Source organism: Anolis carolinensis, chromosome 2 (genome assembly GCF_035594765.1).
Source record: "Anolis carolinensis isolate JA03-04 chromosome 2, rAnoCar3.1.pri, whole genome shotgun sequence".
NCBI lineage: Eukaryota > Metazoa > Chordata > Lepidosauria > Squamata > Dactyloidae > Anolis > Anolis carolinensis.
The window spans coordinates 100,546,958-100,561,770 of record NC_085842.1 but is presented as its reverse complement, the minus strand read 5'-3'; the positions used below and the strand labels follow the sequence as shown (position 1 = coordinate 100,561,770).

The 14,813-nt window shown below is 36.3% G+C and overlaps 1 protein-coding gene across 6 annotated transcripts in view; it reads left to right on the top strand.

Annotated features, from left to right (window-relative positions):
• The window catches only part of cnot6 (CCR4-NOT transcription complex subunit 6), a 58,921-nt gene extending 46,476 nt beyond the window's left edge, over positions 1-12,445 (top strand). For all 6 annotated transcript variants that reach the window (XM_062970300.1, XM_062970301.1, XM_008104857.3 and 3 more), the window contains 5 exons: positions 1,582-1,736; positions 3,841-3,995; positions 6,508-6,738; positions 7,323-7,525; positions 8,472-12,445. In XM_062970300.1, the coding sequence (XP_062826370.1) occupies positions 1,582-1,736; positions 3,841-3,995; positions 6,508-6,738; positions 7,323-7,525; positions 8,472-8,684 (957 nt within the window). In that variant the 3' untranslated portion in view covers positions 8,685-12,445. The remainder of the gene's footprint in view (positions 1-1,581; positions 1,737-3,840; positions 3,996-6,507; positions 6,739-7,322; positions 7,526-8,471) is intronic.
• Positions 12,446-14,813: the final 2,368 nt, after the last annotated feature.

The window sequence follows — 14,813 nt, the reverse complement described above, 5'->3', positions numbered from 1 at the left end:
AGAAAATATATTTTGCTCTTCTGTTTAAAGAGCTTGGGTAGCCATCACTAGAACAAAACTGTATACTTAATACAGTATTTAAATTGCAGTTGAAAAAGATGAAATCTCTTTACAGGTTTCACTGTCTTTTCCACCTTGTGTCCTTGTTCATCTTCAGTTGAATTTTCCTTCCTTATTTCCTTGTTAAAAACAGTTCCTCACATTCTAATCATGTTGTTTTCAAAGTGTTGTGGAAACAGTTCTTGATTGAACTGATTTAACTAGTTCTTCAGTGTACTCTCTCGTTACTTTTTGTGAGGTGTTTTTTCAATAAAACTGGTAGTAAAATATTGGACACCTGCTTATAGTGCTTGTTCATTGGTTGTTCCGTTTTGAGACAATTGTTCATGAGGTATCCAGATTGGTAGATTGCTTCTCTACTTTTTGGGTTCTTCAAACCATGAACTTTTGTTCTAGAAAATTAGTTTTTGTTTTTGTTTCTTTAATGCACCTCTTGGATCCTAAAAAAAATAGTATTTGATAGCTTTGAGGGAAAGAGGGCTTATTGCAGTTGTTAGGATGCACTTATAGATGGTTGAGGTTCATTTATAATCCGAGGGTCATGAATGCTATGAAAATCGGATCAGTGACCAGCTGTCATATAGTTTGATCTTATGTGAATTCTGCTGTTAGTCTAGAAACATCTAAATCCTAATGTAATTTTTCATTTCTGCATGTGGATTTTGCTTAAATGCTTATTCCTTGTTTGTGTTTGAAGTTTTTATTTCAGTTAGTTGGTTTAGCTGCTGAACAGGAACAGATCTATTACTTGAGATGAAATTTGAGGAACTACTCTTCTAGTATAGCTATACATATTTTGTTTGACAGGGCTCACTTCACCAGATATCTGAAACTTTGTGCACATCTGATTCACTTCTACTATTTTCTTATGTGATGGTTTATTATCATTTCACAGCAATTTAGTGTGATGTCTGTTAAGTATATTGTATCACATTCTTCTTTAGAAAGCTCGCAGCTTTCAGTGGTCTTTTGCCGAGGTCATTAGAGCTAGCTTCACATCATGTTAATTATACACCTATTTAGCTTGGACATTGAGATAGCATCAGTGGTGCCAGATCACTTGCTAGATCTCCTTGGGCAAGGATGGAGACACTACCTTGAACTTTAATATGGAAGCAAAGTGTATTGGAAAAGATCTCTCCCCCCCCCCTTTCATTCTCTCTGCTCTTAGAGGTTGTTTCTGTCTGATTTTCAGGGAAACGGCACTCAAGGCCTTATGCAACAGTTCGTCCAATACAGCTGCCTCTCCCAACTCCCTGAACAATCTTTTCAGGGTGCTGCTAGCAGAAATAGTAGGGAGGGTTAGCCAACTAGCACCAGTCTAGTTGACACAACGTGTCAGAATTCAACCCATGATATTCTAAGCTCCGGCCCCATGCTTTTCTTAAATCTGTTTTTCTCTTCACCTTGTGAATGTTATCACACCTCTTCAAAGAAACACATTCAAAGATCTGTTTTAAAAATTACTTTGGAACACCTTGATTTAATTAGATTTTTTTGTATCCTTTCTTTCTTTCTCAGGAGGTTGAGACTGAGCAGTACTACAGTTTTTTCCTAGCAGAATTGAAAGAACGTGGGTACAATGGATTCTTTAGTCCCAAATCTAGAGCTAGGACAATGTCTGAACAAGAAAGAAAGCATGTTGATGGTTGTGCAATATTTTTCAAGACAGAAAAGTAAGCAATTATTTGTATTTTGTACGCTTGCTACACTGAATTAAGTTGCACAGCAACTTCAGAGTTGTTGCTGTGGTTTTTTTCTTTAATCCAAAAGAAAAGTGGAAGTGTTCCCATACCCTTGTCAGTTGCTAGAATATCAAGTGTTGTACGATTATTTAAGAAGTTTGGGGATCAGGTTATATTCTAGCTGTTCAGACTGGGCAAGGTCAGTAGTAACAACGCCCAGCGATGAAATGCAGAATAATCTGATGTATTTTGTGAATATATTCATAATAGTTTGGTGTTTTGGGTATAGAGTCAAATGGTAAATAGGGAGTGTTATTAATGAAAATATGTGGATATTTTGGAGTTTGAATCCTGATTATCTTTGGATAACATGTATACTGAAAATGTAATGAAATCAGTATTCTTCAGTGTAGGATCTGTAGATGTTTAGCCTTAATGCAATTGGTACAAACAGAGTGAGCTGTGGTTCTAATCACACCCGGCCATGAACTTGCTAACAAGCCTTGAAAGCAAGGTATTATTATTTATATTATATTTTGTTCTCAATCTCCCATCTGTAATATGAGGCAATAATACTGATTTATCTTTTAGGCTTGTTGTAGAAATACAATTATGTGTAGTCATTTTAACACATATAGTGCTAAAGAAATATTAAGTGCTCTTATTATTATTAAGAATTCATTGCTGTGTTGGCAAAATACAGCATGGTACAAGAGAGATGTTTGCAGTGTGTAGTGACTCAAGTGACGGGCCCTGAAGCCCTGTTTAAATCTCACTTTGGCACAGGGGATATATTTGCACACTTTGTGTGGATATGCTAAACCATAGCTAATAGAGAATCCTATTGAAATGAATGACTTCTGAACTAAGTAATCCATAGAGTCATGCTGGAAGACCAAGAAATTACCTAGAAGCGACATATTTTGTCAGATGTGGATAAATGAACCACAGATACTGGTCCGGTGGATATGGGGATTGTACTGTACTAGAAGGAATTGAGCAAGTAAATATCAGCCCCACCCCATTTGGTGTTGTGAAGGCAACACTAATGAAATAAGGTGTTTCAAATGCATTGAAGGTCATAAAATATGATACATTCTTTTAAAAATGCTTACAAGTATTTCTTTTGATGTTATGAGAATTTAGTATTAAACCAGAAAATATGAGACTGTTTATCATGAAGATTCAATGTGTTTCTCACCTGAAACAAAATCTCTGTCTAAAAAATGTGCATATAACAACAACAACAACAACTTTATTTATATCCCGCCCCATCTCCCCAAGGGGACTCGGGGCGGCTTACATGGGGCCAAGCCCATCACACATAATAAAATGCAGCAATATAAAATACACAGTATAAAATACCACAATATAAAATACGTAACAATCACAGTGAAAACAACAACTTCAACAGGGTAAAAAGCATAGCGATTAAAAGAGGCGATATCGTGGTGCTTCAGTTCATGATCTTGGAGGAGAGGAACAAATTATAATTATGTAACGGATTAGAAAAACTAATCACAACCGTTCATGAGAAGGTGCAGAAGACTATGAACAGTTGGGGACTCAATCAACTGTTCACCTCAGTCAAAGGTAGCTTGGAAAAACCAAGTTTTCAAAGCTTTTCTAAAGGACCAATATTAATATTAAGTGCAGATAATTATGTATGGAGTAGTAAATTCTCTGTAATTGTTCATCCTGCCAAAATCTTGTGACAATTTTATTACTCTGATCAAAATTTCTCCACTAGGAATTTATAAATCAAAGCAGAAAATATTTTCAACATACCACCTTTGGTTAATAATAATTTAATCATTATGTAACTGTCTTTTTGTTTTTCTTTCTCTTTTTCCTTTCTATTTATCATCATTTTAGTTAGGTAACATTTCTAGTACAAAGTGTGTAAAAAGTCCAGGCTAAGTAGTGGCTATGTATACGTATTGGTAAGTTATAATTTGATTAGCATACCCACAGTGAAACCATATTTACTTTTTTATTTCTAAAATGCAAATATCTGGATACTGTGCTTTCAGAGTTTGTAAATTGTATTTGAAGTGTCATGTGTTCTGATCTCAGATATTCTTATTTCTTTAAGGTTCAGCTTAGTTCAAAAGCACACTGTTGAGTTTAATCAACTGGCTATGGCAAACTCAGAAGGTTCTGAAGCAATGCTGAACCGAGTGATGACAAAAGATAATATTGGTGTTGCTGTGTTATTAGAACTACGAAAGGAATTAATAGAAATATCATGTAAGTAACCATCACTCCAGCTTTCAACTGTGCTATAGTGCCATTTTGACACCAAAAAAGAGTGAAAGAGGCTTCTTATAGAAAAGTAACATAATAAGTTTATTTGTAGGGTTAGTAGCTAACCAGGCATGCTTTTAGGGTTTCTGTGGTCTGTGATGAGGTGCATTTTTTATTTTAAAATTATCTTTATATTCTCACTAGTTGAGGTAGCCAACAATCACCATATTAGGTATTTAATAAGAATAAACATTAGAAAAAGTCATTCTTTGCTTTTGGATTTTATAAATGGTCCAATTAGAAAATGCATAAAGATGTAGGTAAATTACAACTCCCATCATCATCTGTCATTGCCCCAAAACCCAGCTAGTATTTAAACTTGGTCATGATGGGTATGTGTGCCAAATTTGGTCCAAATCCATTGTCGGTGAGGTTTGCAACTCCCATAATCCCAGGTGAATTCCCCCTCCCCCAAATCTTTAAAGTTAGTCATAGTGGGAATGTATGCCACGTTTTGTCCAGATCTGTTGGCGGGACTCACAGGACTTTCTCTGGATGTGAGAGCCGTCTTGGAAAATACATACAAACCTGGGTAATTATGTGGGTACATACATACATACACATTTCGATTTTGATTTATATAAGAAGATATAGGAGAGAGAGTGACAGATTTGTTTGTTCTGACTTGACTAAAGGAGACAGATATGGCCAGTTAGAAATGAGAAACAACCTATCCCTCACATATCAGAACTATAACAACAATACTAATAATTTTATTTTTTGCCCGCCTCTCCTTGTTGTTCGAGGTGGGTTACAACATAGCTAAAACCTCATAATCATCATAAATGTTATATAAAATACATATATCGAAACATATTTCTACAAAATACATATCTTGAAATAAACAGAACAAAGATTAAAATATAATGAACACAAGACGTGAGTTTAAAATTCTTACTTGTCTTACATGCCACATGAGTCCAACTTTCACCTTAAGATCAAAAGAAAAATGTTTTACCTGCCTGCATTGGAACCCTTCACTAATACATGGGTGAAGGGTTCCAATGGGTTACTTTTGACATGCACAATGCAAAGAACTCTAAAAACTTGAAGTGAAATTGAAAATGCAAAATAAAAATTCCTGGGAATTGCAAGTGAAACATTCAGTAGGATATTTCATGCAGGGTGGGCATTGTGCACAAAAACGGGAGATGATTTTGACATAAAGGTTCAGAAATCCATGTGATTTTTTTTATGTCAGGAGTGACTTGAGAAACTGCTAGTCGCTTGGGGTGTGAGAGAATTGGCTGTCTGTAAGGACATTGCCCAGGGGACTCCCAGATGTTTTTGATGTTTTTACTATCCTTGTGGGAGGCTTCTCTCATGTCCCCGCATGGAGCTGGAGCTGATAGAGGGAGCTCATCCGCGCTCTCCCCAGGTTGGATTCGAACTGACAACCTTCAGGTCAGCAACCCAACCTTGTGATTATACCTTTTAAAAAAGAAAAAAACATTTTTAATGTCTCATAATTTTAGGAACAAATTTTATGATGAGGGTTCTTGAGACTAGAAAAGAATTTGTTCAGATTTCACTATTTTCTCCCTCCTGAGTCATGTTTATAGTTATTCGACATGATTCCTCTCTTTGAGCGCTCCTGTATATGTACAGTTCTTCAATTAAGACATTACTTAACTTAGTACAGGTGACTAACCGTCCCCGATGGTGCTGAATGACATCTGTGTTTATTAGTTAAGTAAACATTTCTACAATTTATTCCTGTAGACACTAGACCTACTCAGGGATTATTTCCTCCAAGGGACAACACAAATTGAAAAATGTTAAGTATGCACCATGACCCTGAAGTGCCTCAGATCCTCCTTCTTTATCTGTTGAGACATGATAGTTGTGGTGGGGACTGCTTGTGGGCAGTCCCTCTGCAACCTACAGCCCTGTTCCCATGGGGTGCTTAATCATCTTTTCAAGTAGAAAAGGTTCCTCCATAGAGTAGGAACACAAAGCCATGGAGAAGCTGGCGTGAGTTACGAAGACATGAGGATAGGACTGTAAGTGCAGCCCGTTTCTATCTGTAATGTCTTTCCCTACAATAATAACTTGAATTGATCTGATGCCTTCACAGATTGCAGAATTATTATATGTATTTATCTTTTATGTTCTCTTTGGAAAATGTAGTGACTGAACTAATATAAATTTCAACTTTGTATATTAAAAGTGGAATTTGCTAAAAAAAATGATACACAGGGATGCTAATTTCAAAGATACTCAGCTTACAATCAATTACTGCAGCTCTTTGTCACTATGTTCATAATATCATAAAGCCAGCAGAGGGAGCATAGAGCCCGTTTTTATTTTGAAACCATAAAATGGTTGCCCCTGTATATATGCAGTTCAAGTTAATTACAGCTGATTTACTTGAATTATTACCCTGAGATATTTTTAAAGCCTTTCTGCCGTAGTGAAGGTTCACATCTGACATCTCTTTTATTTTCCATTTTAGCTGTCAAGTCACACCCTACAATGGACAAACAGCTAATCCTTGTAGCAAATGCACATATGCACTGGGACCCAGAGTATTCAGATGTGAAGCTGGTTCAAACCATGATGTTCCTTTCTGAGGTGAAAAACATAATTGACAAAGCCTCTCGGACTCTTAAGGCCGGTACTTCAGGAGAACATGCAGCCATTCCACTTGTACTATGTGCAGATCTGAATTCTCTGCCAGATTCTGGTAAGCAAGGCCATATTTGACTTAATGAAGTTTATGTTCTTAGTGGGGTTTTTTAAATGCTGATATTATGGATAGCAACATGGATAGAAGTCAACACGTAAGAAAACTGGGATGCAAAAAGTAATGACAAATCTTTGATCTGTAACCATATTAGACAGGTGGAATAATAAAATTACTAACCTTGTGGAAAAGCTGCTAGCCAAGAAGTCCCTGGTTCAGCTTCTAACTATTTCCTTATAATCAGCAGTTCATGTCACATGTTTTGACAAAAAGAATTAACTATGCTGATACTCGGTATGTGAAGTGTTTTTTTTAACATCCTTAAGTAACCAAATGAATGAATGAAATAAATGCTGTTATTTTTATTCAGGGTTCACAAACTAGTTTAATAACCTCCTGTTGGTTGGGTCATCATGTCATAAATATGCCCTGACATATACATGTGTGGGGTAAAATAGAGTCAAAAGAAATATTATCAAGACAAAAAAATGTTTGAGCTATTCAGGTTATCAACATAGATCCAATACTATTGCAATTGTCAGCTTGCTTTATTGTGGTTTTTTTTTTAATTCTTTTCATTATAGGTGTAGTTGAATATTTGAGCACTGGTGGAGTGGAAACAAACCATAAAGATTTTAAGGAACTGAGATATAATGAAAGTCTTACTAACTTCAGTTGTAATGGGAAAAATGGAACTACTAATGGAAGGATTACTCATGGTTTCAAACTGAAGAGTGCCTATGAGAATGGCCTAATGCCTTATACCAATTATACATTTGATTTCAAGGTGAGAGTCTATGCATTGAACCAAGTTCATATTGGGCTATTAATGGTTTACGATTAATTTACATAATGTTTCAATCTGACCAGAAGCTTTGTGAATTGTTAGGAAAGTAGTGGAACAAAGAATTAGGGACATATAATTTCTGAGGATCAGGAAATATTAAGACCAGCAAAAATGGATTTGGTAGAATTGATTCGACAAGGTACTAAAGGTTTATAATGAGAGAGAAAAACCCTTATAAGAAACAATACATCAAACCACTACCCTGAGTTTGTACTTAAAAGGGCAATGGTGCAAGGGTATTCTCTCAAATCTAGTGACATATGAGGTGCATTGTATCTATGCAGAAAATATTAGGGATGGTATTATCTCTTCTAGATACTAAACAGATTTTGTGTGAATGGCTGTATGTATGTATACGGCATAATGTGTGAAGAAGCTTAGGGAAAACATAAATGCTCATTTCAGAACTTCTGTGCTATCTTATACCCACTGACGTCAAGGCAGTTGATGTTTTTATATAATTTAAAACCAAAAAGCAAGAAAATGACTCACACAGTGAAATCACCAGGAGGCTGGTAACTGTGAAAGCACTCCTGCTAAAGCAAAAGTCCCTTAAACTATTTGTTGAATATCCAAAGGGCTGATCCTAAATGAGAATAGTGTGAAAGAGTGTCCTACAATTCGAAAGTAGCAGTCCAGGAAGAAGCCAACTTGTCTTCAGAACATGGTAGAACCTGTAGCTGGACTATATGCAACTATGAGAGCCAGCCTGAGTCATTTGTTGAGACATTTTAGATTAGGGCCATGAAGTCATGGGTAGCCAGTGTACATCTGACAATATGCCTAAGGTGCGCCTACTAATGTATTCTCAGTAAGAATTGACTTGCTTCCACCGGAGTAGCTTACATTTGTAAATGCACAATTTTCTCTCTTCTCTGCTGTTTAGGGTATTATTGACTACATCTTCTACTCCAAACCTCAACTGAATATTATTGGCATCCTGGGACCTTTGGATCATCATTGGCTAATAGAGAACAATATAAGTGGCTGTCCACACCCCCTCATACCTTCTGACCACTTCTCACTTTTTGCACAACTGGAGCTGGTGCTGCCTTTCCTGCCCCCAGTAAATGGAATCCATTTGCCTAGCAGGAGGTAGTCAAGTACATTTTAGAGGGCAACCTCGATTTGATTTGTAAAATTGTAAAATCTGAATATAGAGGAGTGAGGTATGGCCAACAGGGATCTTTCTTAATGATCTTAATTTTAAATCTAATTATTTGATAAAGAAATAGTAAAAGCCAGGTGCTATCAGACACACAATTCTGAGCCCAACATACTTTATATATATATATATACTGTTAGACAGGGATTGGTGCATTTGCACCTTTCTAGGATTTGTTACAATTAATCTGTTTGTTCTATCCAATGTAATATTTCATGCCTTGAAAATAGGGAATTACTATAATAAATTCTCTTTTGCACAGACACCTGTAGCACTACTTTTTTGAGGCCAGTAGTAAAACATCAAAAGACCATTCTTCCATACTTCACTCCCTTCTTTTTCAGACTTGTTTGTTTGTAAAATATAGAATTTGAATTTAGCCTTTATTGATTGTATATGAACAACAGGAAACCTGATTTATGAGATTTTGTACTTTAAAAAAATCAGATTTGGAAAATGATTGTATTGTAAACTAAGGCTAAATTTTTATCTGTTTCATGTGTTATAAAGGCCAGCTTGTAAAAGAAGTTGCACCAGGCTTTCTCTGCCAATGATTTGCACTGTTAGGGTTTTAGCCCTTATGTACTACTTCATTTTTTAAAAATTGAGAACATTGCAAAACATAGCAATTTTTTTCAAGCTAGTTTAACATACACACATTTTGTTCTTTCTGTTCCCTGCTTAAATCAGCAACTTAAACTTTTTTTCATAATGGATAAGCTAAGCAATGACTGATTTAGGCTTCTATTGAGATATTCAATCTAATATTCTTCTGCAGAACGTAGTGTACAGCCTTTTAGTTTCTGCCTGAAGCCGCCCATCTCCTCTCTCCACTGTGCCTGCTTCATTTTGTTCTCAATTAGCACTGCCTGTGCATGCAGAGAGAACCTGTGCATCCTCTTTTAATTTTTTAAAAATAATGTTAACATTTTGTGAAAATTTTATGAAGATACTTTTGTATAAGCTGTGGCATCTATTTTTTTCCTTTGTGAAGCATTGAATATCACTTTTTGAACATGTTCAGATTGTGGGTACACCAGTTCTACGCTTCTGACACCCATGCACTGCTTCTTTTAGTGTCCTTGCACAATGCTGTGTGTGTTTGTTTCTCTTCCTCTCCTCCTCTCCCTTCCCCATCACCGACTGAATATTATCATGTGAATTCCTTTTCAGTGTAAACATATTCCTCAGTCATTCCTCAGTCATCATTCCCTGGAGATAAAGTGTACCCTCTTCTGTTTTATGAAGCAGTATAACTAGAGATGTGTTTTTCAATACAGGTTCCTTAGACAACACTTCAGATCAATTGTTAAAGTGACCAAGTCCTGTTCTATAAAGTGTCAACTAAATGAAGGTTGCAGTGTACCCCTATAGTGCCATTTGGTGTCTGAAAGCCAAGTCATTTTCTCTCTCACACACACACACACACATACACAGTTGTATGTATGTGTATGTATGTATGAGAAAAAGATAAAGCCTGAAAGGGAAAGTCAATCAAATCCTTAGAAACCTTAATTTCAGAAATAAATCTTTCATATTTTGAGAGGGAACTTGGTCAAAATGTTTTTGTTTCACCTGCGGGCAGAGAAACAAAAGCTCACTCTTGAATTGAAAAATTCTGAAGGGATAATGAATTTTTTTAAAGAAATAAATAAAATGGGTCTTAATAATAATGACTTAAAATTTTATAAAAAGGAAAACTGTCAGCATTTACAAGTGCTCAACCATTTTGTTTTAAAGAGAACAATAAACCTGCAATGAGCTTTTTAAAAATTCAGTAGGAAAAGTCTAGATCTTGAATCCTTGTCTAGGACCTGGTTTATTATTAACTTGATTTTTTTTAGTTGTCCAAAACCAAACATGTCCAGTTTATAATCAGTACATCGGAATGCTGGTAATAATTGATGTAGTAGATTCAATGAGTAGTGTTGCTTTTTCTGTTCTTGTTTTTTGGGTTTGGGGGTTATTTTGTAAAAGTGTGAATAAAAGGTGTTTTACTCATGTTTCCTTAACGATGTGTTGGTAATGTGCATCATGACAATTTTCAGAGGCAATGAAGCCAATTTAGCGTGTCATTTTCAGCAATCTATTTTGTTTCCTGATTATCTGGATTATTTAATAGTATGTCCAGAAAGCTTTATGGAAGGGAAGCACTTATTTGTTTAATATTTCTTAGAAGGAGTTATTTTTTTTTTCTTTTTAAGCTGGAGCTTGAGTGCACTTGGTATATTCTAAAGGTTTAAGCTTTACACATGCATTTCCACCTTTATTTTTCAATCTTAAGTATATCTATATCTATATGAATTTATGGCAGCACATTCAAAGGTTAAAAGCCTGCTCATGTGCTCAAGGACTCTGTGTTGCTTTGGACATGTTTCCAAACTGTGGGCAGCTCAAATTACTTTTCCATTTGGGAGAATGCAATTCTTGAAGAGAACTCAGAAAAAGCTGATATATTCTCTTTTACATCAATGGACCAACGGTCAGATCCTACAGCAGTGAACTGAAGCTCACTCTAAGGAAATATTGTGCATCTTTGCAGAATGGTATAAGTTGCACCAAATGTGTCTGGCAGTCAATATCAGAAAAGTACTACTTTTTAGACAGTTTCCTGCATTAAATTCAGATATTTCATAAATGAATGCAATAAACTATCTGTCTTCACAAAATGCTCATTTACAATAACCTAAACACTTTGGATGTTGCCATACTATATGTTCAGTGTTTCTTATTAATGTAATCACATATATTTAAAAAAAGAGCATAAAGCATTGCTGGGCATGAAGCTCCCTCTCCCTGTCCCCCAATTTAATCAAAACTAGGTATCTAGGTATGATCACATATTGAAAAACATTGTAACTACAGCCTGCATATTTCTGGTTCATAATTCTTGAAATGTTAGAGATACTGGCATTTTTTAAGATCACAAAGAAACACCTCGAGGAAATGTGTGTAATTATTTTGTCCCCTTCTATTTTTGGGTTTAAAACAAATTTTCAACTGTAAATTCAGGATAGACTTGAACCCACTGATGTAAACCTATGGCAAAATCTTATGAATTCTACTGTGAATGAAATATATAAATTCAAGTGTCAAGTTCTCACTTCATCAATGGGACAAAAAACAAGACAAAATAATTGCACAGCCATTTTCAACAGAAGATAATCACATGGAAATTTTGCAAGTCAAATTTACTGCTTATATAGTGAGTCTGTCCCCGCCCCTCCCCTCATCCAGCCTGACACAGTATTTTAGTATATGTTAACTCCTGCTATACTTTTTGGTTGTGTAAGCTTTTTTAAAATGTAGGTATCTTGGTATGTTTAAGTAGTGTCTAAAATTTAGATTACCTAGTCTCTATTCACAGTACTTCTGTATAACGTGTAATGCACTGGACTAACTCTTGTTTACCATACGTGTAACAAAAAACAAAACAAAACCAGCACATCATCTGCACTAAGCTCAAAGAATGTTGCATTTGTCTATAGGCAGCTCTTCAATATGATAAATGGAAAATTGAATATGGTCTGATGGTAAACAAGGGCTTTTACTGTTCTCTTCAGTGGAACTTTCTTCTTGGTCAAATTTTAACTAGCTAGTATTATATTTATATACAGGGTTGTCTTTTTTTTTCTTTACCAATGTATTTTCCTACTCATAGCTGACCAATAAATTCAATATCTGTTTCAAATCTCTTTGAAGTCTAATTTTCATATTTCATCTATTTTGCAAGCACATCCAAGGAGATAGATGGACACTGTTTTGTTATCAGATGTTAATTTCCTATCATAAGGACTGCTTCCTGCATTTGGGCTGTACTGCATATCTGTTTGACCTTCAAGAAGAACAAGGCTGCTGATTAAAAAAACCTGTGCATGTCCAATTTTCAATTTGCATCTGAAGGAGATGCCCAGGTTGTTTTGACCTCTATACACTTTCCTTTCTTCCTCTCAGATGGAACTAAACTGGAATCAGGATAAATTAAAATGGCAGTATGTCACTAATTAAGTAGGCAGGAGGACTGCCCTAATGAACTTAATATAGTTATATAGTAAAATATGCAGCTCTTGGAAAGTAACTGGCATGTACACAGGTGGACAGGTGCAGTGAAACCCACTGCTGTGTCCTATGAGGTTTTGTGATTTTGTTGTAACTACTTAACTTTTCCAGAGCTGAAGTTCATAGAGATGAGAGAATTACTCCTTACATTCAAATTAGAATATGTATAAAGCATCTTTTTATTTAGAAATATATGTGTTAAATATACACTGCACTTGTTTGGCATGGTGAAAATCTGAAAATAATTGCAAATTCTGTGCTTATGGCTTCTAAAAATACTTCACTTGGGAGTGCTGCCTGAAAAGTGGAACCAAGTTGCATCAGCACGTTGTCTCATCTGAAAGATAGGAAAACCCTAAATAGAACCCTTCCTTTTAGATGTGCCTGTTTCTTCAAAAAAATTCCAGTTTGTGACAATAATTGACTTAGGGTTTCCTACAGGGAGACCAATTTTACCTCTAGCTCTTGAACTACAGTTGTCATCAGCCCCAGTAAGGATTGCCAAGGAAAACATGCCTCCTTCCAGTATAAAAAGGAGGGGGTGGTGGCACAAAAATGTGGTAGAACCTTTACATGGGTTTTAATGGATATAAACCTATTTCAGTTGTAATAGAGTGATATTTAACCTTAGGTATAAAGCATATTTATAGTTCTATAAATATCCTTTGCTCTAAATACAGGCAGTCCCCAAGTTACAAACATCTGATTTATTTTTAAAAACTGATAACGAAGGTGAAACAATAGGAAATTAAGTGAAATCTACCCCTAGGAAGGAAAATTCACTCCTGAAAGAGTTATCATGGGGGAAAGGGTCTCCACTGAAGCTTTATTACCAATCCTTGTTTCCACAACAAGTCAATTTTTTTCAAAATCCAGTTATCACTGGGACAGAAAGCTCTGTGAAATCTTTTGAACAGAGACACAAATAGTAAAACACGCCACAGGGATGTTAACCCCTATCCTAATCAAAGCTAAAAGAGATATATATTTGGCAAGAGTTACATTTAAAATACTGTACGGTGTGCCCTCACTTTTCGCGGGGGTTCGGTTCCAGGCCTGCCCGCGAAAAGTGAAAAACCGTGAAGTAGCGGCCCTCTATTTATTTCAATAAATATAGTCCCCCTCCCTCCCTCTTTTCCTCTTTCAATGTACTGTACTGACTTCCTTGTTCCTGGGGCAATGAGGCATAGGCAGGGCCTACTGGTGCTGCCTGCAAGCGGCTGAGGAGGCAGCGCGGGCCAGGTCACGTGCCTCAAACAGTCCTTTTGTGCCTGTGAGGGGAAGGTGGGCCGGATGGGAAAATCTGCGAAACAGCGAATCTGCAGAACCCGAACTGCAGATTAGCAAGGGAGCACTGTATAGCTGTTTCAGCTTCCATATAAATTCAACTTAAGAACGAAAGTAGAGAACCAATTTGGTTCGTAACTTGGAGACTGACCGTATTTAGATCTTTACAAAGGTCAGCAATGCCCCTCTACATTAAACAAGTAGGGACCTTATCACATTAAGTGAGGTATTTACCACACATTGTGGTGAATCTGTGGGGTCCCGGCAGTGGGCGTGGAGAACCCATTGCCTCACGCCCTGCATTGCTTGACTTATCACTGGCCCCATCCCACAGGGTGAAGCATGTTTGGAAGAAAAAAAACCCCAGAACTTTGAACCCATTGCTCTATGTCCTAATCCCCAGAGTAGCAGAAAACAAGCTTGTCTCTCCTCAATGTGACATCTTTCCAAATGTTTAAACATGGCTATCAGATCACTTCTCAGCCTTCTTTTCTCCAAGCTAAGCATACCCAGCTCCTTCAGCCATTCATTTTAGGGCTTAGGTTTCAAATCTTTAATAATTTTGTTCACCCTTCTCTGAACACATCAACTTTGAATTCTGGTGCCTAGAACCAGACACTACACCAGGTGAGGTTTTAAAGGTGCTGTCACCTTTTTTTTTCAATCTCTTGCTTTGTTTCATGCTGTAACTAAGTAGAGGTAACTTGTCTACTCCTT